This window comes from Rutidosis leptorrhynchoides, chromosome 3 (assembly GCF_046630445.1).
Source record: "Rutidosis leptorrhynchoides isolate AG116_Rl617_1_P2 chromosome 3, CSIRO_AGI_Rlap_v1, whole genome shotgun sequence".
In the NCBI taxonomy this organism is placed as follows: Eukaryota; Viridiplantae; Streptophyta; class Magnoliopsida; order Asterales; family Asteraceae; genus Rutidosis; species Rutidosis leptorrhynchoides.
The window spans coordinates 173177778-173203977 of record NC_092335.1 but is presented as its reverse complement, the minus strand read 5'-3'; the positions used below and the strand labels follow the sequence as shown (position 1 = coordinate 173203977).

The 26200-nt window shown below is 34.2% G+C and overlaps 3 protein-coding genes across 3 annotated transcripts; all 3 read right to left on the bottom strand.

The window, feature by feature from the left end:
• Positions 1-648: 648 nt before the first annotated feature.
• On the bottom strand, positions 649-2327 carry LOC139900616 (probable ascorbate-specific transmembrane electron transporter 2). The gene is made up of 4 exons (XM_071883382.1): positions 2169-2327; positions 1943-1991; positions 1101-1300; positions 649-912 (listed from the first exon to the last, which is right to left on the bottom strand). The coding sequence occupies exons 1-4, from the start codon at positions 2325-2327 to the stop codon at positions 649-651; spliced, it is 672 nt and encodes a 223-aa protein (XP_071739483.1).
• Positions 2328-3772: 1445 nt separating this feature from the next.
• Positions 3773-8041, bottom strand: LOC139897012 (mediator of RNA polymerase II transcription subunit 27-like). The gene is made up of 7 exons (XM_071879652.1): positions 7687-8041; positions 6843-7008; positions 4881-5319; positions 4724-4783; positions 4551-4619; positions 4300-4343; positions 3773-4207 (listed from the first exon to the last, which is right to left on the bottom strand). Exons 1-7 carry the CDS (start codon positions 7979-7981, stop codon positions 4048-4050), a joined length of 1233 nt encoding a protein of 410 aa, XP_071735753.1. The 5' UTR covers positions 7982-8041; the 3' UTR covers positions 3773-4047.
• Positions 8042-12371: 4330 nt separating this feature from the next.
• Positions 12372-16626, bottom strand: LOC139897011 (T-complex protein 1 subunit alpha). Its single transcript, XM_071879651.1, has 16 exons — positions 16469-16626; positions 16313-16377; positions 15653-15742; positions 15447-15533; positions 15250-15309; positions 15116-15166; positions 14879-14974; positions 14646-14711; positions 14350-14567; positions 14165-14261; positions 13852-14073; positions 13638-13742; positions 13400-13528; positions 13223-13326; positions 13047-13137; positions 12372-12689 (listed from the first exon to the last, which is right to left on the bottom strand). Exons 1-16 carry the CDS (start codon positions 16539-16541, stop codon positions 12606-12608), a joined length of 1638 nt encoding a protein of 545 aa, XP_071735752.1. The 5' UTR covers positions 16542-16626; the 3' UTR covers positions 12372-12605.
• Between the last annotated feature and the right edge of the window lie 9574 nt (positions 16627-26200).

The following is a 26200-nucleotide window of genomic DNA, read 5'->3' as shown; positions in this document are numbered from 1 at the left end:
GTAAGAGATTAATTCCGTTAAGACTGTGTACATTAAAATTAAAATAAATTATTCTTTTATTTTAAATATGTGTTTGTGATCAAATCCTCACTACGAGGTTCAGTTGAGACCCTCAGATCTTTGCAATATATAGGTCTCGGATTCAAAAAGAGTTTGGAAACAGTAAGAGATTAATCTCGTTAGACTCCGTACACTAAAGTAAACATATTCATGTTTCATGGTAACCTGAACAGAAAAGCTTATCATATGTGGTTTAGTGATCAAAATCATCATAGGTTCAAATAATATTTATCTAAGGCTTTCACAATCTATGTTGAGAACAAAGTCGAAATGGTCAAAAGTTACCGATATGCAGCTACTGAGTGTCTCTTTTAAACAATTTTGACTAGGAAACAATATCATATTACCACCTTATATCGGCTTTTATGATAGTTACCAGTTTATAAACGGCTCCGACTGTTTTGTAAAGTTAAACTATTGAAAATGGAGTTGCCAAAAAATAAAACAAGTTGGTTATTGGTTAACTTTATAATAGGATTAAACCCTTCATTTGCAACATGTTAAACAACTCTAAAGGACTGAAACTATATAACAAATCCATTACGCAGAGTCGGAATATCTTAACATACATTTATTTGGACGAAAAGACTATTTCCTCCTTAGAGAAAGGACCGAAGTAAGGCCAACAGCTACCCCGAAAAGTAGTATCAATAATCCTATAAAGTTGACCATGAGTGCTTCTTGACCATGTTGCAGCTTTTTAAAGATGAAGTTCTCTGATAATCCAGTTTCAACAGTCACTATTGCCATGTAAAATATGACTACACCGAAGAAAACATGCCATGGAGCGAACCTTGCCCGCGTTGCTGACTCAGCACCCGGGTACACAAATGTGACAAGCCCAATTAACAACTTGCATTTTTCATAAATGTGTGTTAGTACATGTGGATTTGTAAACACAGAGTAAAATAATAGGATTCAAAATAAAGAATCTCCAAAGGAGACCCAGGTTCAATCCCCACCAACTACGCGGCTTGAGGCATTGGCTTTCAATAGAATAAAAAATAAATATAAAATAAATAAAAGGATTTAGTGATTACCTGCAGAGCGAATAAGCAGATAGTAGACAAGCCGATCCAGGAATGTAAGGTGTACATATGTGCAATGGCAACTTCATTGTGAAATTTGAAGACCGCATAAACGCCCAAAATTCCAGTTGTAAGCGCAATCAAGTGAAATATGAAGTGAATTAGTTTTAGAACTGGTCTTGAAGCCGGTATCGCCTTGTATGTGAGTATTGCTGATCCAATATAGCATTAGCTCATAAGTTTTGGCTACAACTCATAAAAAGGTTATATGTAAATAGAACTCATCAGTTCGACTCTCGTGAGTCTCGTGGGGTGCATCATTGCAAACAAGGTTGTCCATTAACCTTTGAATTCCACCCAAGGGTGGCTTCCACACATCGCGTTGTGGGGGCAGTGGGGGAGGGGGTTTTTACCGCCCATGCCCTCGGATTGAGGCGAGTTTCCTCCTAGACAACAGTTGGGGCGGGTTATGCCACTGCGGGAGATAAACACGTGGGTGATTTAATCCTCCCTGGTTGATCCCAATCTGCTGTTAAAAAATAATGTAAAATAGAATTTTGAGTGAAAGTTTATTTTGGTTATTTAACCACAATTTGAAATGATGCAACTTTTATTCCTTTTAATGTCTATATGTTTTCTTAACAAAGCCAGAAAGGGAACTAAATTGATGCCTTTACCCTCACATGCTAGGCATGTGGGGATTTAACGAGATTTTTTAACGGTAGTTAGCCATTGAAACTTCTCACGTAATTCTGACAAATACGAGGACTGTCCATGTAAGAAAAAAAGACTACGTGTAATTCCGTGTAATTTTGTCTTAAACAAGTTGAATAGTATTGTAAACTACTACTTACCTTCCCCTGAGAAAACTATGAATCCAAGAATCGTTAGAAGCGGATGCAACTGCAAATCAAACCAACAAAAACTACTTAAAACTTGTACAACAGAAAAATATTAGATCAAAACATGAAAGTTATAATTTTTAAAAATCTAAAAGCGGACGTATGTGCGATCTAATTACATACTCTTCCTAGCAATAAGTTTAGTGGCAAATAAGATAAGTTTACTCATAAAACTTACATTAAAAATCTTCATTTTGATATCTGATTTCAAAGCAAAACCTTCCCTTAATTTGATGAGCCAAAATAGCACAAGTGTAGTAATGGATACTACTAACAAATGCGCAAATACAGTCACGTATAATGCAGACATCCGATACCTCAAACGTTCATTTGCCATTACACAAACGTGAGGTGTTTGAAAAACAAGTGATTAAAACTTATGTATAAACAATCCTTATGTAATACGGAGTAATATTGTATCAAAAATTATTATATATATTTTATACATATATGTAATGTAATAATAGTTATTTCATTTAATACTTGAAGAGCATTCATTATTAAAGAATATAATATAATATGTAGTACATAATAAATATATTAGTTGTATCAACAAATATTAATGGTAACATAATAAAGTCTTTTTTTAGTTATAATAAGAAAGTTATTAAATATAGCATTTATTACAATTATAATGAATTTTATTATAATTGTAATTATAATTATAATTATAATTATAATTATAATTATAAATTTATATATTAATATTAATAAGAAAAGAGTTGTGTGATTGATCCCTTTGGTTTAGGGGTGATGATCCGTACACAAACAAATTTTATCCGTACACAATTATACATGCATTAAAGTGTTGTAATATACATCATAAATAAAGCATGTGTGGTTGTGTACGAATAAAATTTGATTGTGTACGAATCACTTCCATTTAGTTTACGACTTTACACTGCCCTAAATTAACAGAATGATCCGTGTACTTTCTTTTGACATGGTTAGTCATCATAGTTTGCACAAGTTACATTGATGGTCCTCGTCACGAATGGTAAAAATTCAAATTCTATATGTATATATATTTATAAAAGTGAATAATTAATTCAGAACAGTTCAAATATAAATACTAGACAATAAAATTAAATTGAAATGGAGTAAGTAATCAAATTCAGTAAAAAATAGAAACAGAACATTTCTATTGCCTTCATAGAATAAGGACAACAGTAAGGCCAACGAATATCCCGAAAAGTAGTATTAATAATCTAGTCTGAATTTCAAAAAAAGAGCTTATTAAAATTTGATTGCAAACAAAAGGCTTTTTTTATAAGGTTGTAGCTTAGTCGAATAAAGTTATTAAACATTCCTGATGTTATTATTAGAAATTCCATATAGGATATCTAAATGATGTTTAGTCCGTTTTTTAATTGAAACTCTTTTGATATTCAAGTTCAACATAAAATTATAACGCCCTTGATCTCCTAGTCCTAGATCATCGCCCATGCAGTCCGGTACCAATGCTGGCCCGGTTATTAATCCTATAAACAGTACACTTTTAGTCCAAATAAGATGGAAGACAAGCCAATACAAGTCTCTTTAGTGTACAAATGTGGGACGTTGTGTTCCATATGAAACTTGAAGACTGCACAAATGTCCAAAATTCAATTCGAAGAGGAATCAAATGAAATATGAGGTTGATTAAGGACCTCTATTGTTGCAGAAAACACATCGTAGTATGTAATTATCGCTTATCCAGAATTGTGATATGCTTTAGTTTGTATATAGGATCATGGTTATTTAACCAGAGCTCAAATAATATGACTTACTACTCGTATATAACTATGATTAAGTTACAATCACAGTTTATTTCTTACCTCTCTTGACAAAACAATGAACCCAAGTTATTACAATGAGAAGCCGATGCACCTGATATTCAAATCAGGTGTCTTGATTCAAGTTATCACAAAATTAGAATGCTGTCACAAACAGATACAAAAACAGGCTCTACAACAAAGTAGTTTGCCTTTGTTAGTTGTGAAAAACTAGATTGAATTGATAAAAGGGAGGGACCTTCTAGTATCTACAAATCTAAAGTTCATATTACTACATCTAAACTATAATGCTTCTTGGGGAAAACAACCAATGTGATACGCTGGAATATCATTGATGCCCTTATCTTTAGTTGACGAATGTTTAAAGTTTCGGTATGGGCGTTGAACAGGAGGTAAAAGCAAAGCTATTTCTTTGTCCATTGATAGTAGCTTCCCACATTTACTGCACCAAATATATATATTTTAATATATTCATCTCATCTTCAACATTATGTATATGTTATACTAAAGAAAGAAGATTATGATATTGTATACCTGCAGACTTTTGTGAATAGAGTATGATAGCTGCATATCCAATGCTGCAATAATATTTAGGCATAAGATATTAAAAAGTTAACATAGAGCATCTCTGTTTCATAGTATGTATTAGAGCTATGTGGTATTCCACAATCTTTGTACATAGTGTATTATCTCTTTTTTTTACTTAAAAGTTATTTACTGGGGTAATATTCTTCACCCAAATAAAGTAAAAAAAAAAAAAAAATGAACATAAATGGAGAATATACCAGTAAATTATATAGTGCTGTTTCGGCATTGATACCAAGAAAATGTTGTGGAGCCATGGCAGCATGTTCCTGCAATCAAAAACAAAAAAAAAAATTTAAAAATATGTTACATATAGTTGAAGCTTAAATGATGTATCAACATATAATGTGTGAAAATATCTTAAATATTCTACCGTGATGTTCCTAAACACGTGAAAGGTTGAAATCCCTCTTGCATGTACATAGCTACCACCCTTCATTAAAAGTTCAAAAAGATCATCACAAATTTTTCATATATAAAGTACAATCAGTCAACTACAATTAATCCTTATAATGATTAATGATTAATACCTCATCTGGTGAAAAGAAAGATACTGCATCAGGAACAATTGAACCAGTTGGATGTAATGCAATTACTGCTCTAAAAACAGAAGGAATCAACAACTCAATTACAGCAATTTGATCATTTACATGTGCACCACCAGATCCTGATCTCATATGAAAATCATTATCATCTTTCACTAATTCATCCAAAGTTTCACCAGGGAGTAATGAGGCTCGTTTTAACCAATCCAATCGTTGATAAGTAGCAGTTTTAGCTTCTGGAACTTCTTTTTCCAGCTCTGTTAAAACATCTAACACAGTTCTCATTTCACTGAACTCCTCTTGATGACTCACGGTTGGGGTTCGGGTCCCACGATGCTTTTTTAAGACCGGCCCGTTTAAAGATTCCTCATCAAGATGAGGAAAAAAACGTCTTTTTTGATCAGTAAACGCCTTCAGAGCTAGCCTAAATATCAATTGGACCAATGTTAGGTTTTGAACTTGAACACAACAGATATATATATAGGTTCAGATATTGCACCCACAAGAGTCGTTTAGATATCTAGGTTCGGTCCTCCACAAATCGGGGAGGATAGACGAAGACGTGACTCATCGTATTAAGGTAGGTTGGTTGAAGTGGAGAGCGGCGAAAGGGGTCTTGTGCGACAAGAAGATCCCACTCAAATTAAAAGGGAAATTCTTTAAAGTAGCTATTAGACCTGCCATGTTGTACGGATCAGAATGTTGGCCAATGACGAAGGCCCAAGAGAGAAGGATGGAAGTAGCAGAAATGAGGATGCTTAGGTGGACGTGTGGTAAAACCATGTTAGATAGGATCCCAAATGGTGTGTTTAGGGAAAACCTTGGAGTCTGTAGCATCATCGACAAGCTAAGGGAAGAACGGCTTCGATGGTTTGGGCATGTGATGAGGCGACCTCGTATTGCCCCGGTAAGGAGAGTCGAGGCACTCACGGTCGATGGCGTAAGGAGAAGGGGTAGACCTACACGTAGGTGGATGGATAGACTTAGGCTCGACATGAGGGAGCTTTCGCTGACTGAGGACATGACTTCTGATAGGGGTGCGTGGAGGGCTAGAATTAGAATAGTCGAGTAGGGTTACGTCCTATTATGTTATTTTTTATTTTTAATAGTATTTCTCATTAGGTTTCTTACTTTTGCTTTTTTTTTGCTTTTTATTACTTTTTTTATTATTATTATTACTATATTTATTATTATTATTATTATCTCTATATTATTATTGTTAGTTTTTATTATTATTATTATTTTTATTATTATTATTTTTATTATTACTATTATTTTTATTATTATTATTATTATTATTATTATTATTATTATTACTATTACTATTAGTATTATTTTTATTATTGTTACTACTACTATAATACTCTTGGTATTACTAGTACTGGTACTATTACGACTACTACTATTACTTTTATTATTATTATTTTTATTATTATTATTATTATTATTATTATTATTATTATTATTATTATTATTATTATTATTACTATTATTGTATTATGGGTGTGTTAATATTAATTATTAATATTATTTGTGGTATTAATATTATTACTATTGCTTTTAACTATTTTTTACTAACACTAGTACTAGTATTAGTATTTTTTAGCCGCTTAGAGCCTAAATTGATTTTCAGGGAGACTTTTAAACCCATGAAATTTTTTTTTTTTTTTTTTTTTTTTTTTTTTTTTTTTTTTTTTTTTTTTTTTTATAAATAAATAAAAAAAGGCCGGAGGTCCACTCGGAAGCAATCTCTTTATCCGCCGAATAAAGAGAGGGATGACTTTCTCTACTTTTCTGGGTGGAGAAATGACTTGTTTTTATTCTCGGATAAGGGAAGGATTGTCTACATCTCACCTCCCCCATACACCACTCAAGTGGTATTGGGTACTGTTGTTGTTGTTGTTGTATATATATATATATATATATATCCTAGTAAGTTAGTCAAACCTGGTCCGGTCAACAGCAGATGCACCAGCTTGACCAGCAAGTTGCCGTTTCCAAGCGTATGCAACAACAGCACCATCTGGACAAACTAAAGGCATGTGAAGCCCCCATGAATTACTTCTTGACTTAAGTGATTCGTTAAGAACACCAGAATCTTCCAATTGCCTTCCTACCAAAAGCAAAAAGATAAGAAAAAAATTTCAAACTTTCTCTAAAACAAATTCTCATGTATTGAAATTCAATACACATTAAGGCACAAACCTATAGTTACACTGAATAATTCTAACGTTGAAGGCATATATCAAATATTTGACAATTTGGTGAACAGAAATGTATACAACTCATCATGTATTGTATGCAGTGTATCAACAAACAATCGAACATGGGTATGTATCTCATATCTACCTCGTCAACAAATAAAAACGACAACTTTTAACATATAAGCTGTCACGTAATCCTAATCAAACATCATCTAAAGCTAATGAGCTCATAATCTGTTGAAACTGAGCCTATTAATTACGGAGTATTTGTTTTTTTAATTTCATTTACCCCATAAGTATATAAGCTTGCCCAAATACCTGCTACGTCATCTGTTTACAGATCATAACAGGTCAGATACACTGCAATAGCAAAGCATAAGACCTTTTGAAGTGCACTACATACAATATAAGTTGGATACAGTTACGTGCACCTAGTACTACTTATCGTATACAAACTAAATCTCACAGATAATACAAATTTCAATTTTTCAAACTAAACATTGAGTCAACAAGTCAACTGTACGGTACTCATTCAAAATACAAACCCTAGAAACTGAAAATTTGATAAACTGAGATTAATTAGTTACCAATCGTTCGTAGATCCTGCATATACTGACGCATAGAAGCACCTTCTTGAAGGATCAACTGCACAGGTTTATTATTATTGTTAGATAGATGTGGTTGTTCACCGGCGATAAATAGGGCTTCGAGAAGACGATCGGCGCCGAGTCTAATATCGGCGATCAGACGTGCAGCATCAGCTAAACGATCCATTGCTAGTGATACTTGTTTTGGCGGTGCGTCTTTTTGAGATTCCGGCGAAGATACGGTAGGGTTTCCGGTGAATAGTAGTGGTGGTCGTGTGTGTTGTTGGTGGTGCATTTTGTGTGTGTTGATTTTCTTCTTGTTGCTTAATTGTAGGTGCCACGTGCACCAGTGGCGTTCAAAATTAATGAAATAAGAATTGGCTTGTTTACTTTTTGTTTTTCTAATGTGTGTTTTAGTCGATATTTATTTATTCTTAATCCTTGAGCCTTAAGGGAGCTGATTCTATTTACACTTATTTTTAATCTATTTTACCGTTAATTATAGGGAGACTGTCTTCACATCACTTTTTGATCCATTTACACATAATTACATATTTTAACCTTAATTATACATGTAATAATAATATACGTTCAACTTCTTAAGGGCAGAAATGTGATTATATGTCACAAAAGTGTACATGGATCAAAAAGTGGTGTGTGAGAATCACCTCCCTTAATTATATTACACTTATAATTATAATAATAATATAAGTTCAATTTTCTAGAATTTAGAGGCGTAAGTTTGAGATAAAAGTGTATATAGATCAAAAAGTGGTGTGTCAGGATCACCTCTCAATCATTAAACCTTAAATAGTTACTCCCTCCATCACATATTAACGTTCACTTCACAAAAATATGCCGTTTTAGAATATGATCATTGAATTATTTTTATTTATACATTACGGTTTTACCACTTACCTTTTACATATATATCTTACATACATACAATATAAGTATTTCTAAATTCTTATCTATTTATAGAAGTTATAACTAATTTAGAACATTCAATAAATAATGGACAATAAACATATAACGGATCAAATATAATTATTGAATATGATTAACTTGGAAATTTGCTTGAAATTATATGTACACTATTAAGTGAGCATTTTTTGGTCGTTACATGTGTTGTGAAATGTCGTTTGGGGTTAATCGACAAAGTTCTTACATTCCAAACACTCAATCACCACCAACCACAACGCCACCATATCATGGAATTAGCAGACAATAATCTCAGCAACCACCAAATCAGAGATCCAAAGTGCCAATGGGGTATTCGCAGTGTTGTAAATCTCATTATTTCTTCCCGGGATCTTCCCGAGATCTCGTTTTTGAAAGGTATTTCTCAGTCAATGGGGTAAAACATGGTCAAAGTCACGATTCCTCAAATTTTCTCGCTCATTTCTCGAATTTTCTTGTAAAATCTCGTATAAGTGTATACAATTATACATATATTTAATTATTTTTATATATTTATATTTAAAAAAAATAAAAATAAAAGGTGAACGTAAGAGATCTCTCAAAAAAAATTTCAAAGATGTCGAGATCTCCCCAAAAATATTTAAACGAGATCTCCATCCTTGGATACCCGTCTCCTAGTCAAAGAAAGCAGCGCCACCAGAAAACTAACTCCGGTAATAAGAGCACAATTTTCGACGAAGCAACAAACTAACCGGAGAGCCACAACAAGCTCGGAAACGTGACAGAGGAGGAGAAGCATTACGGTGAGACCCAAGAGAAAGAGAAAACGAAGGCAAAATGAAGGGAATCCGCATGCAGCTAAAGGAGGAAAACAAAAAAGGAGAGGCGGTCATCGAGTGAAGCCGTTGAGCCTAGATCGGTGATGAGTATTTAGACGAACATTATTCATGTAGACTTGGAGATTGGAAATGTGGGGGTAACTTGATAGACTACGAGCAAAACTTGATAGACTTCTCGTCCAATCCGAATTAGATAAAAGAGGTGTTGACCAACATTCGGTACTTTGCCCTCTTTGTGACGATAGCAAAGAGTCGTTTGATCACGCATTAGTATTATGCAAACACACTTTTGAAGTATGGGGAAGAGTATTCAAATGGCGGGGGCTCGAAATGGTGTCTAATCTTAGTATCGTTGAAATATTCAACAGACATTCGGCTCATTCAAAATTTAGTTGCACACGTGAACTGACTGCCTTACAAAGATGGATTCGCCATTGCAACCACATGTACTGGTTTCTAATTTTGTTGTACACGTAACTGACTGCCCATCCGATTGGCTAATTTTAATAGTGTAAATTCATCTTTATTAGCCAGCTACAAGTCATCTTTTAGTAGCCAACTGTTGTTCGCCGGGTTCACTTTTGATATCGAATATCGACGAATAAGACTAATGAGATAAAATAGTTCACCAACCATCACAAGATAAGTTAGTTGTGATTTTTTTTCTTTCTTTTTTTTTGGGAAATTAAGAAACATTATTTACAAATTGAGGACTTCATCAAATGAAGCCCTAGCAACCAAATAGACTACCGAACTCTATTAGAACATAAACCTAACAAAAGCTCACGGCGAAACCACAAGATGTACGGAGTAAATAACAAAATGGACAACAAAATAAACACTAAAGAACTAACCTAAAGAATAAATAAAGAGAGTAATCAATCAAACGTGTGGTGAAAAATTAGAAACCATCTTCATCACGACAACATAAAAGCCAACGAACTATCACGCATCCTTGATGAATTTCGAAAATTTCTCCATCTCGGCACCTTCCACCCGACGTTTTCTTCTTGGATTCTTTACTTTAGTTGAATTCTTAAGCAAGTCGTCGGAATTAATAAGAACGGCTTCAACCTTTTCAAACCCAACCACCATGTTTGACATCATCTAGTCAAAAACAAAAGGGGAATTCGGGAAAAGGACTCACGTCATCCAAATCCACAACCAAAGGTAACTTGTTTCGAGAATCATTAGATTTGTCAAATTTGGGCACGAAGGTCTTGAAATCATTCGGACTCTTATTGACAAAATTATCAATCACCACATTGTTTGAAGCCGAATCCAAAAAAGAACGTTGAAGAGGATGACCTTTTCAACACGACAGAAGGAACACAACCTCTGCTGGCATTTTCACATGAGCTCATAAATTCAAACTTGTCTAGAAGCAAGCCACACAATGTAGACAAAAAAAGTCAAAAAGAGTTGGGAAGGGTCAAAGAGAGAACATAAATGTTCTCGCATCAGAAGATTGTTATCGACATTTAAGCTTCAGCTATAGATGTATAAGAGGCTTAACCAAATAATCTTCAAACGCATGTTATAAAGAAAAATATATATACGTTATCCATTCACGTTCTAATAGACCAGCCAAATGGACAAGTAACACGGTTAGAAAATAGAGATCATCTCATTTTAAGATATTAATATCGATCGATATGTACTGTTTACCAACTACGGAGTAATAAAAAAGAAAAACTCTAACGTGGTGTTTGTTTTTTGCATTGAAGACCTTATTATATCTTATGTCTGCGGGCGGGAAGACGTTTTTTTCCGAAGACATAAGATGAAATAAGATCTTTATATGTCTTCAAGCAAGAAGAACTAAATTATTGCTTCTAACATTAGAAGACATTTTACCCTGATTTATTTACACCTTCTTCCCTAACTGTCCAAACATTCCCCACTTACTAACACCTTTCAAATACTACATATTAAAAAACATACCCATACACACATCGATTGTTCAAAATACAATTACGTTTAAATTGTATTAATTTCTTGAATGGACCAGTTGTATGAATTTTGAGGGAAAGCTCGTATGGTTAACTAATTGAGAGACCAATTATACAATTTGAGTAAAGCTCGTATGGTACTTTGTTACTGAGAGACCAATTACAAATTTATATATATGAATTTTTTCTTACTAGTATTATCGAGTAAATCGAGTTGGCAACCATCAAATTTTAAGAATAGTTGATCCCAAAAGAGGAAGCTAGATGAGCTGATTTTTGATTTTTTTTTACTTTAAGTTGTTTATTCTCATTGAGTTCTTATTAATTAGTAATGGTTTAAAAAGTACTTAATTTAAAATCCATATTATCACTTTATAATAACTCGCTATTTTAAATACTACTCCGTAGTATTTAGCAGACAAAAAAACAAACAGTCTTCAATGTTCATTTTACAGACCTTCAAGCCACATCTTCTTTACAGATGTGGTTTGCAGACTTCAGACAAAAACATCTTAAAAAACAAACAGCACCTAACCATCCAAACCAACCCTTAAGCCTCAACAAAGAAAGGCACGAATACAACCAAAATTAAAATGCATACACTACTCCGCAGCCGTTGCGCATTTTAGTAACCGTCTTAACTCCGTCTCGACGTCTAATAAGTAAGTCAAAAGTCAAACGTCAGGTCACGGAGAAGGTCATGCCGGACAAATGTCGAAAAATCGGATAAAGTCGATCAAAGGTTGACCAAATCAATCAAATTGACGTAGTTTGGCCGTTTTTGTATTATATAAGCGGTAATAGTAATTATAGGTACAAATTAATCAACGAAAGTTTTTTAACTTTAATATGTGTGTGTGTATTTAAAAGTCAACGCAGCTTCCATCTCGACCCCGTCTCGACCATTCAAACCCGTTTCACACCTTTTTCAACCTCGCTCTTTGAGAATTAATTTCAGGATAAATTCACCAAGAACTAGAACGTTTCTCAGCTACCATTCCAAGTTTCCACATAAAACAAGAACCGTCTCAAAATCCAACAGTACAATACCATTGATCTACATCTACTTGAAGAAAGTTAAGACTTGTACTACAAACATCAATATCATCAAAACTTTCCCAAAAAAAAAAAACAAAAAACAAAAACAAAACATGAAGCAATGAAAAGATAGTCGGAGTCTAGCAAATATCATATCAAGAAAAATGAATTATTCTTGACCATCATTCTCATCCTTGGCCAGTTTGATCATGTCATCAATTCGAAGTATTGTTATAGCTGCTTCAGTTGCAAACTGTGACAAAACAACATTTTTTTTATAATTCAAGTATTAAAAGTACACCACCATCTATGAGATGGAAACATAGGTGAGTTAAGTATCGAGCCAAACGAGTAACCTCTATTTAAGCATAACTGAAGTCTTGTACTACTTAAACAAACAAAAAAAAAATCCTTGAATATAGAAATTATATCATTTGAAAACCAGTGACTTTTAATAGCTTGAAATGTTTCGATTAGAAAGATTTTTTATTACCCTTCTGAGATGTAAGACAGAGTACCCAATTTAAATCGACCCATTCATAAGAGTAAACGGGTCAATAATGCCCCAATAAATAAATTATTAGTTTTAAACAATTATCTAATAACTTGCCTGCAATATCTTCACTTTGCTCATTGAAGGTTCAATTACACCAGCTTCTAGGTTGTTACGGACTGTGCCCTTTACTAGGTCGAGACCCATGCTGCAAACAAAAAACAACATCAAAATCAAAATCAAAATAAAATCCAGAATGATCAACAATCATCGACTCAATGAGAAGATCTTACCTAGTAAGATGTTTCTTATCAGCATTAGTTTGTGCAATGTGGTGATATGCACGCAGTTTGGCTACCAAATCAGTTGCATCTTTTGCAGCATTTACTGCAAGAACCTGTATATAATAGAAGTTAATATAAAGAACAAATAACGTAAAATTACAAATGCAAAATTGGACCACATCACACCTTGGGGATAATCAACAACGCTTCGGCAAATTCGGCTAGTGCCAACTGTTCACGTGATCCCAAAGTTGTAGCAAGATATTCCAAAAAGACAGATAGCGCAGCCTCAACCGCACCCCCACCCGCAACCACCTAATCAAACATATTACCAAACGTTAGTACACATAAGCATGTATATATACATGTATACATACATGTATACATATATTACTTTTGTAACGATAACAAGTGGAGATATTACAGAATTGGATTCAAGGGTTCTCTTGACGATACATAAAGCATCATGCAAAGCTCTATCCATCTCATCAAGCATATAGTCATTAGCGCCTCTGAGAACTAAGGAAACCTGTTGACATTATAACAAAAAGAATCAGTAATATATAACATTATATGATTATTACTTATACTAAATACCGACTGTTTGAATCTGAAAATGAATGAATAATATCACATACTGCACTTGTTGTTTTAGTTCCTTTTATCAATATGACATCATCATCGGCAATGCGTTCTTCCACAACTTCATCTGCATATCCCAGGAATGATGAATCAAATGTTTCCTCTCCTTCCATGTCAGCAAACGTTGAAACCGCAGTTGCACCTGTTGACTTGGCAACATGGCGTAAATCCTCCTTACGCACACGTCTCACAGCAATTGCACCAGCCTCCACAAAATACTGAGGTGGAAGAAGATAAATCATTAGAAATTTGATCTATTTAGAACATGTTCAGCAAACAAAACTATACCATTCACAATATCCCACTTACCTTGAGAGACATGTCATCAATTCCTTTTGTGGTTAAAACAACATTAGCACCAGCCTTTAAAATCTTTTCAATGCGTTCTTTGGTCACATCAGCTTCTCTGTAAAGTATTAGTTAGCAACCATAGTAACAATCGACTCAATTTCTTTTCTTAAATTTGTAGTTTTAAATGCAAGAAATTTAATTACCTTTGACGGATCTTCTCCAACTCACGAGGGTCGGTCACTAAAACCTGAACCCCCAATTGCATTTTTGTCTTTTGAAGATTAAAGTCAAGACATGCGATTCTTGCAGGGGAAACTCTCATTGGCATTCCTTGAGCTGCACGCCCAGTATTAAGAGCATAACCTTTCATCAAGTAGCTTTCTTTAGCACTTTTTCCATGAGCTTTAAGGATATTAATTCCCTATTAAACAATATTCAAAAATTAACAAGTCTGCACCACAAAGAAAGAAGAAAAGTAATGACAATACCAAGAACAAACCTTGATTGGATACTTGACTTCACCTCGTGCATTGGTCATTTTAACCGATTGTACTGCCTCAACAGCCTGAAGATGGAACCAAACGCAAGTTATTTCTTCAGCATTAAAAACTAAGAATATTAGCAACAATTTTCACGATGCAAGAGCGAAATAATCCTGTGAAACGTAATCATTTTCCCACATACGAGTAAAAAAGAGCTTCTATTTTGGAAACTTTTTTAACAAAAGCATACCAGATTAGCAAAGAAGTCGGAGTCGCCCGATAACAACTTCGAAGACATGCTTGTCTTTGCACAGTTGATAAGAGAATCCTTTCCAAGCTTGTCAACCTATTAAAAAAACATAATACAACTTAATATAATATCAAGAATACAGGGTCTGAAACCATCCATGTCAATATGTCATTACACATTGATTCTAGTTAAAGATAACTTTTGGTAGGTTGCTATAATACGTATAAAGAGCATTACCTTAACAGCCAGCTTATCTTCAACATATTTGCATGCTTCTCTCATTGCAAGCTGTAAACACAAAAAATTATCCAGGAGTACAAAAATGTTTGCAATCATTTAGCCTTAATCAGAATATATTGGATAGCACTCACTCTGTAGCCACTTATTACAGATGTTGGGTGAATCTTATTCTTGACAAGATCATTTGCTCTCTGCAAGATATTTAGAAACATGGGATTAATAAATATTTTTCAGCAGGACACAAATACATACACATATGTACATAACTATGTCTTCAGAATCATATCATATGCAGATCAAAACAAGATGTATACACTTGATAGAGTACCTTGAGTAACTCAGCTGCTATAATGACCACTGAAGTAGTACCATCTCCTACTTCTCTATCTTGAAGCTCAGCCAATTCAACAAGAACCTATTGAACCATAAGTTACAGCACATCCAACATACAAACAGGCAATAAAATAAACATACAAACAGGCAATAAAATAAAAAACAATAAATGAAATAGAAGATGGAATATTCATGTCATACCTTGGCAGCAGGATGCTCAACATCTAACATCTTGAGAATCGTAGCACCATCGTTCGTAATGGTTACATCCCCAATATCGTCGACCAACATCTAAACACACACACACACACACACACACATGAAATACACTCGGTTGATTCATTTTAGCCAGATATTGAATTAATTAAAAGAATATGATTTCAATCTAGGTAAACTGAAAATATTATGCTAAAACACTAAGTAAACTAACAAAAGTCCTGAATAGCAACTTTATGTGACGAGAAACAGATGCTATGTAATCAGGGAAAATGATGACGGTAAAAATATTATCTTCATCCAAAACTCAGATTCTTAAACAAAGTAATCGCTCTAACCACTAATCAATCACTCTGTACCAGAACATTACTTCAAAATACTAGGGCAATGCTAAAATATCCAAATTTATATAAAACAAATCTCATCAAACGATAACATAAAGGATACAATATAGACTTAAGTACTAACCACCATAGATCACAAATCTCGTCCCTTCATTTTGCCTATTGAGCTCAAGAAATACATAAATACCATATGTAATACACAAAAAGCTTCTAATTAGGGCACTAAAATACACAAAACCCTAACTTAATTAACACCAACGAAACAGAGTATTTCATATCAAATTAATATCAGATAAATTACCTTGTCAAGTCCAACAGGACCTAGTGAAGTCTTCACGATATTTGAAACAGATTGACAAGCAGTAACTGCAACGAAATATATACATATTCTTATAGGTATATGTCTAAAAATATATGTATATGAAGAAATTAGGGTTTAAGAAAAATAGATACTTACTATTTTGAGTGCGAACATCTTGACCGGATTGACGATCTCCGAGTATATCAAGCGGCTGCGATCCAAGAGCCATTGTTTATTTTAAATTTGATTTGAATTTTAAGCTGAAAATGTGTTTTTATAAGAACCCTAATTTTGTGATGTGAGTGTGTGAAGTGTGTACGCTGGCTGTGTTATGGAGGGTTTTCTAGCCCCCGGGTTATTTATATATCGATAAATGAACCGGATCGAGCTTCTAACCCGGTTTATTTGGTTACATCAACTCAATTCCACCTTTGTTTTTAAAGGAGTTAATTATAATTATAATTATATTTATAATTATTAATTATAATATAATTATAATTATTAATTATAAAATTAGAATTATTAATTTTAATTATTAATTATTATAATTATTTTATTTTATTAAATATACTAGTCTAAGGCCCGCGATTTCGCGGGCACTTTTGTATGAACATTATGAAAAGTGTGATGATTTAAGTAAAGTAGCTTAAGACCCGGGGGTTTCGTCAATAACAATTACGAATATAATATATTATATATGAGCACATCAATGTAATCGACAAAAATTGTGAATAAGAAACAAAGCAAAAACATTTAGTTGAATTAAATTGTAGTAATAAATTAACTATTTATAAAAAGACTGAATATATGTAAAGTTCAAACTATAAAACCAGATAAATTATACACATACATTACTCCATGTCGGCGTTACAAAGTTGAATACATAAGATAATATAATGTATAAAGTCCCCTACACTCTTATGCTACATAATCTTCTATAAAAATTTCAAAAAAAAAAAAAAATAGAGAAAAAATGCAAAACAGCCCTTCTAAAGAAATTCTTAGTTTTATAATGTAATTACTCTTCAAATTTCCAAATCGATATCCATGTTGGTTACTGTCATGACTCCTGAAGTTGACAACACATATAGCATACAAATATGAAACCTGAAGTACGACGTAAGTATATCTAACCTTCCGTGGTAGTTGTAATATTATTATGAGAAGATGTACTTCAGGAGTCATTCGTAGCATGCACTGACTGTTGTAACAACTGATAATGAATAACACTAATAACATATGACCCATCTACAATAAAATAAGATAAGAGACAATCAAATAACCTATATTACTTTTAACCATAGATAAATTGAAAGCGCATTACTCTACATTACTTTGAAACTGAAGTACAATAGAAGTATCATAAACATCCGGTGTTAATAGTAATTTTCTAATGATAAGATACATGTCTGCAATCATTTGCATCAGATGCATAATGCTGTAAAAGGTGTTCATCAGCAACGCTAACAGCAGGTTATATATTTAAATTAGATTAGATTTGTATAAGAAAAGAGCAAGTCACTAAATGAAAGGTCTTAAATGAAGTATATGAAAGGAGTTTATAGGTACTTGAATGTTACTAATAACTACCATCACTTTGCGTAGCTTGTTCCGGGAATTATCACCTGCAACAGATTACCAAGTCACTATAACAAAGCACTTACTAACCAGTTTCCCAAAAAAAATGCAATAAAACATTATGATACGTTGGTACTTGTGTTTGAATAACATTAGGACACAAAGGAATTTCCATATAAAAAAACGATTTGTGAAGGGTATTACTATTTGGGACAGCACCAAATCAGAATATATTTGCATAAGTAGTTGGGATACTTTTACACTTGTATAGACTAATCAACATACATACGTTATTTGAAGTACAATTCGCGAATAGTATCTTGACTTGTTACTGCTACGGGAAGGGAAAAAAATCATTTCAGTGGTATGGATTGTCATTGATGGGTACCTTTTGAAACCTCGGTGGATCATATTGAAAGTTAAATATGTATTTTTGTTTCATACTCAGATGACCCGCCCAATTTACCCATCCTTATAAAAATTCAAATAATGTAATTTTGTAAAAGAAAAGCAAAGAGAACCTCTTTTGAAACCACACTTAGTCGTTCCTACTCGCTCTTATTGTCACGAACATCACCATCCCGCGTAATTGACTTGGTTGTGAAACTGAAACCACCATCCGACTTAAAGTGCCTGAAACAACTACTCTTAAAAACTAAGGTTAGATTTAGCACTTTCTTGATCGGGAGCGATGTCATAAACCTCATCTAGTATGAACGCTAGCGTTGCACTTCCGGCCACACCTAAAGCAATGAAAGATATTAAAAGCTGTTAATAATAAATACAAACAGTATACAAAGTGTAAATTGTTAGAATTTTAAAGAATATACCGCACAATCCCAACTATAGATACAAAACAACAACGAAAAAATAAAGAACAATAACCTTTAATCAGATGGTCCTCGATCGAAGTTGTGGACAAATTTTGCACATTATTTAAAGTCTCTGAAGTGTCGACACAACAACAGAATCCGGACATAACATGTCACACATACACCTTTAAGACTAAGAGCATACATAAGACAATAAATTAAATGGAGAAATCCGATTTTATTCAAGCAGAAACTGTAACAACCTCACTTTGGGCCTAGTAGGTAATGACCTATTTAACCTTATGTGTTATTAAAGTGATTTTAATAATTATGTGCTTTATAATTACTGTGTATGGGATTATGTGCGTTTTGTGACAAGGGTCACAGAACATATTTACATTTGTGAATCGGACTTAGAATGAATGAGTTATTAAAGATTTTGGGTTTCAGATAACTGGTAAATACCAGTGTGTTAGACGGAAGAGTTACCTATGAGTGAAGAAACCCAAAATATATGTATTGTACGTTTCATTACTTGCCATATTTAGCATATTCAAACCCTAAACACCCTTTTTGCTCTCAAAATCCATAAAATTAACAAGTTCAAATTGAAGATAGTGATTTCGTGTATCTAATTCTCAGTGATTTCAGAATCAAAACAAGGTAAACATCTTCAATTTTGATGAATTAAAATGGGTTTTATGTGGGTTTTGAAAAAGTAAGCTTTTGATGATCAATTCTTGCTTGAATGTGTTTGTTATGCTTAATTGATGTTAGGAATAGTTTATATAAGTGTTATGTGATATTCTTGAGCCTTTGAATCGACCAAAACAAGCAAAAATTGAGTTTTGGGTGCTAAAAATGCGAAAACAGCGTGCTGGAACTGATTTTCAGCACCCACACTTTTGACAACTCAACTGTACGTGTGACCACACTTTTGAGGCTCAACCACACGGTTGAGGACTCACTCGCACGAGTGAGACCTCAGCCATGCGAGTGAGCAGTGGCCAGTTTTTGGAAAAATTGAAAGAGCTGTAACTTTCAAACCGTAACTCCGTTTTCGACGAATAAACTATCGTTGGAATCATCTTGAGGTGTAGTATCTAATGATAAGGTTTTATAACACTAAATCAAACTTTATGTTGGATGGAAAAAGCTAAAATTGCTGTTATGCTACTGTTCTTGCTCAACCGTGCGAGTGAGGCACTCACCCGTACGGGTAGGTGTTCAACCGTGCTTGTGAGCTACTAAATCATACAAGTGGACTTTAAAGTCACTCGTGGGTGTAGTTTGTTAATCGTACGAGTGAGGATACTCATCCGTACGAGTGAGACCCCACCCGTGCGAGTGACAGTGTTTGTATGTTTGGGTCAAGTGCAATTCTGACCCATTTACTATATTGCTGTGATATTAATACTAATAAGTAATGTGATTGAAAAGTATACTAACTAGTGAACCGATAGTCTCAGGTGATAAGCGGAAAGGTGAAGGCTCAGTGATATAAGACAACTGAGTACTTGTGCTTCCAGGTGAGTGGAATTATCTTTATGGATGTGATTATACAGTGACAAGTATAGTGATCTGTGTCATGCTTATAATTAGACTGTGTAATGAGTCTGTGACCAGTGCAGTGACTATATGTGATTATGTGCGCACCCAGTGAACGTCGAGGTGTTTTGTGCGACGTAAGAGGTCGATTGTGTTTACCTCATTTGGGGTAATAGAATTGGGTCCAAGCGTTACTGATTAGTGATATAGTATGAATGACGAGTGCTTCACGTCTGGAAGACTATACAGTGACTCAGTAGTGTGGGCTATCGGTATATTCCAGCTTGATCAGCTACGGGTTGCCGGTCCTCTTGTTTATGGCTTTAAGTGTTTAGTGACCAGTGCCTAAAAGCTGTGCTTGATGCTTGTAGTGATGTCCACCTAGATATTGCCATTCACTTGGCGTTATGCTAATTCCCCCACAATGTTTTGCCCTGCAGGTGTGTATTAGCAGCTTTTGGTGGGTTTTGTCGGGCAGCTGTAGATGTTTGACACAGTGTCACTCTGATGTGTTTTGTAATAAACTATATGGTTAAAGGGCTTGTATTAATAACGTAACACCTGTGGTTTTATGTAATCATATAAGTATGTGCTTATATATGATATGTAATTAATAAGCCTTCCGCTGTGAGTATCTTTTAAAAAAATAAAAAATTAGTCAAAAAGTACGGTGTTACAAGTTGGTATCAGAGCATGGTTTGGCAGTATGTGCACTGTGTACGTGACCTACTCCCAAACTTATGAATGTGTCGTGTCAAACATCCGAGTGGGGAATAAGTGAATGTAGAGATATGTGTCTAGGTGATTATGCTTAGAGATAGGTGCTAACAGGTTATCAACTAAGCTTTTGTGAGATGATGTGTTTGCAGACAGGTATGGCTGACCAGACAGGAAATAACAATGCCCCTGTGACACCTGGACCTGGAATATTTAGAGCGCCATCAGTGGATCATAGTCCCGAAAGTGATCCAGATGAATATGTTCACCAGCTAGAAAGTCAATTACAAGAAACTCGAGAAAAGGTAAAGGAATTGGAGGCCCACATCAGGCATTCAGCTGTGGTGTCTGAAGCTAATGATCCACCAATACCTTCAGGTTTTACTGGTTCTCAGTATACATCTGGCCCATCGGGTAGTGCTTCCCAACCGCCTCAGTTTCAACCTCAAGTTCAACCTCAAATGCCATATCAAACTCCCCAACAATACCAGTACCCTCTTCAATATCAGTACGCGACAATGAATCCATTTCAAACTCCTATGTTTCAGTAAGTAGTAAAGGAGAAGAAGAAGTGTACGTTCAAGCAGTTTATGGACTGCAAGCCCTCTGAGTTTTCGGGTCATCGTGATCCGATTGTGATAATGAATTGGCTAAGGGAAGTTGAACGGGCACTGAAAGCCTGTCAATGTTAACCAGAATTGCGAGTAACTTATGCCAGCCGAATGTTAAAGAATCGAGCTATGGTTTGGTGGGATACAATTACTGCTCTGTTGTCTAAAGAGCAACTCAATTAGGTCACATGGGAACAGTTTGCTGCAAAGGTTCAGGAGTAGTACTGCACCGCATTTGATTATCAATCGATTGAAGCAAGAGTTCATGCAAATGATGATGACTGAAGACATGACTGTCGATGAAGCGTTTGAGTAGTTTATGGACAAGTTAAGGTTTGTGCATCAGTGGATACCTGACGAACATTCCAGAGTGTAACGGTTTGTAGATATTTTGCGACCTGAGTATCGCACGATTGCAAGACTTGCTACTACTTTGTCACAAGCGCATATGTTGGCAAAGATAACCGAAAGTGATCTTAAGGCGGCCAGAAGTGTGAAAACTGAAAGTGTGTCACAAGTGAAACCAGCGGCAAGTCAGTCTAGCCATCAATCAAAGAAATTAAGTCGGTTTAAGCCAAAAGGGCAATTTAGGTCAGTGTCAAGTGGTCAGAAGACATGGTGTAGAACGTGTAAGTCTTCGCATAGTGGGCAGTGTACAACCTTGACGAAACGTTGTTTACGTTGTGGTATAGTAGGACATGAGCCTCAAGATTGTTCGTTTAAGAATAATGTGTGTTGAAACTGTCATAAAGAGGGTCACAGATCTGCAGAGTCTCCATATGTAAGAAAGAGTTATTCCGGGGCGGGGTCCGGGTCAGGGGTACGTGCTGTGTCAGCTGGGGAATCATCTGCTTCCTCTGTGGGGCAGAAGCGCAAGAATCCTCCACCACCTGAAGCTAGAGCCTTTCAGATGTCAGTAGAAGCTGCCACTGCTACTGACGATGCAATCACCGGTATGTCCTTAGTAAATTCTGTGCCGGCTCGTGTACTATTTGACTGTGGGGCAAATTGCTCGTTTGTGTCAACTGCATTTTGTGCTAAGTTAAATGTGCATGTTAGGGTAATAAATGAACCCTTAAGTGTCGAAGTGGGTGACGGTAGAACTGTTCCAGTCACAAAGTTTGTGTCTGGAATTACTATTGACATAGAGGGTAGTCTTTTCCCTGTGACTTGCCTTGTGATGCCTATACCAAGTTTTGATATAGTGTTAGGCATGAATTGGCTTAGTGACCACAAGGCTGATATTAAGTGCGATAGGAAAGTTATCTATTTCTCGGTGGCCGATGGAAAACGGGTAATAGCTCGTGGTGATCGTGGCGGGTTCCATTGTCCATTATTGTCAATGATGAAAGCTCATAAATCTTTGGCCAAGGGCTGTGATTCTTTCTTAGCCTATGTGATTGATGCGTTGAAACAGTACCTTTATTTATGAACGGATTTGAGTTATTTTGTTACACGAATTGATTTATTGTATATATGGTATTTTAATGAATTTAGGTTGGTTTCAAACATATATAGGCAACTAGTCCTGTCCGTGTAGTTTAGTTTGTTGGTAAATCCGGTTCGTTCCACAGGGAGACAGTGTTCAATGGTTTTTTAATAGTCTTTGAAGTTAAACTTATTTTAAGGGGGTTTTGGATTAGGAATTGATAAAACTACATAATAATAAAATATAACTTAATCCTAATTTAATTGAACTACTTATTAATTTATACGAATACATTATTTATAATTATTAACTTAAAAGTGAATTAATTGAAATTATACTAATAAGTTTATTACTAAATGATAATTAATAAGATAATAACTTTTAATAAAACTAATTGATTAGAATTTTGTTTTGAGCAATTATAATATAAATTTATTTAATTTAACTAAATAACATGTTTTAACTAAATTAATATAAATTAAAAAGAATTATAATAATTAACTAGTTATAAACTAATTACTAAATATAAATCAATAGTAATTATAAATTAATAACTTAATTAAAATAATAAAATATTTAAAACCCTAGATTTTAACCTAATTCGCTACAGTACTCGTATTTGTACTTACGCGTTTCGCGTAATGATGTACGCGTTCCGCGTATGATTTGAAATGTACGCGTATCGTGTAGAATAATACGCGATCCGCGTATGTTATAATCCAGGTGACAAAACAGTAACGAATACACTGAGTTACAATGTTGTGTATATATATTTTTTTTGTTTTAACTTTACTGAATAAATAAACGTAAATAAAAATAATAATAATTAACAATAAATAAATGGGAGTGTTTACTTAAATGTGTCACCTCTAGATCCATGGATTGTTTTAAGTTTAAGCTCGTATTAAAATGTTTAGTATAAAACTTATATTTTCCTTTCGAATAAATAATAAGTTTTGACTAACTAAATTAAATCTAATTTTCATTGGATTATATTTAGATAGTTACTAGTCCTTAAGTATTTAAATTGAGACCCAACCCAGTTTTGACCTTCGCCAAAACCCAAATCATAACGGTTTCCCTTTTTACAATTTCATTATTATATGACTCGTGATATTACCCAAACCACCGAACCTTACTTTTTAATTTAGTGTTAGTAAATTAGTTATAAGTTCGTCTAGATCACTTTTAATGTTGAAGCTTAATTTATATAAATAAAAATAACTTTCGTTATTTTAATCTAACAAATTAAGTGACAGGGTTAAATATCCAAATACATAATAATGGTTCTTTTAATTAGGCTCAATGTTAAAAATACTAAAGTTACATTTTAATTTTTTACAAGTGATACAATCCATTTCACTAGGGGCTCTACATCTAAGCAAACACTAGGGAAATTAGCTACTCATTATACTGAGGGAAACATAAAAATATAAATATACAAACATAATAATAATGATAAAAACTGATAACGATAATTTTAACAGAATATACTTACGAAAATCTTCACTCTCATTTACTTTAAATGGTAGAAAATTACAATAATAACACCCCTTTAGAGCGTACAATAATACCCTTAATCACGAACAATACCCTTAAAAACTGAAACTATCCTAAAAATTGAACCTTGAAGCTGAAAATAATACAGATTACAAAATATACTCGAAAATAAATTTGATGTGTACTGTATTAAATTGTATGTGTGAAAATATGTCTCTTGAAATGTGTACTGAATTCTCCTCTCTCTGTATCTCTCCTCCTTACTCTTTTTTTTGTGTCTCTCTCTCGTACTGTAAGTGTACTCCGTATTATAACATTTGAGAGTTTGTGTAGTAGGTCAAAAGTATCATCTTTGCTGTACCACTTGAAAAAGAATTGATATTAAAACATAAAAGCAACCGTCCCATTTGCATTTGAATCTGGACTGGATATTACACGTTTCGCGTAGGAGGCCACACGATCCGCGTAAGAGAAAATTACTACGCGTTTCGCGTAGGTAACTACACGATACGCGTAAGAGTAAACAGCAATTTCTTTATTTTTATTTTTTCGTTTGTTCTATGTTGATCCCGTGTTGACGTTTATCGATTTGGAACTTTTCATTTGAACTCTTCTCTTCGATCATCTTGAACTTGCATTCGGGTAAACATTATCTTGATACATATTTGGTTTAAATCCGTCGTTTTATCGTTGTTTTATCAAACTTCAAGCTCGTGTTTATTTTTGTCGTTTTTCTCGTGAATAATACCTTTGAATGTCTTCGTTTCGGTAAAAGCTGATGAAATATAAATGATATTGCGTCGGAATATATGTATGTTTAAAGCAATATCAAAATACCCCACACTTGAACGTTGCTTGTCCTCAAGCAATTACATCTTCTAAATAGAACCGGAACATTACATATTTTTCCATATCGAACATTAAATCACACAACACACACTACACGAAATGAAACACACGCTATATGGAATAAGTTGGACACACTACACAATTTTTATTGGATCACACGCACACCACACGAAATGAAATTCTGACAACAGAAACAAAGTTGAAACTCGTGATTAAGGTTTTAAAAATTTGGATCCTTAAGGAAAATTGGACCTTGTGAAAACGTTTTATGATTTTATAAAATGTCATGCTAGTTTTTACACTAGACACGTTTTCCGATTTTAACCTCAAATTCCTGTCGAGGGTAACTGAAAACCGTAGTCTCAGTCGGCGATTAGCAAGCTATCCGCTCCCATAATTGAAGTATCATGGAACTTGAAACCGAATGTCCTAAAAATGATTTTACACAATATAATTCATAAAATAGCATAAGTTTTAGAATAAAATTATATCATGTCCAAATATCATCGGTGAACCATGAGTTTGCACACCTCAATTTGTTATGGCATATGTATGTTGACCGCAGTCAAACATAGATGCGGTTGATCTTTACGGAGATCATCCATCTGGGGATTAGATTCATTAGTCTTAAAAGCTAATTTGCAATGTGCCCCCCATTGTACGAGACAGATCCATCTCATGGTTAGGATAAGTCTGACCACCAAAAACCCTGTTTGATGCTGAGGTGAGGTGGATTTCCAGCCGATGATAGAGATGACTTTTCAAGATTTTTCGTCAACCTACAGCTGTTCTGGACTACATCTTCTAACATAAGTTAGCAAGTATGTCATTTTGGAAGACTTTA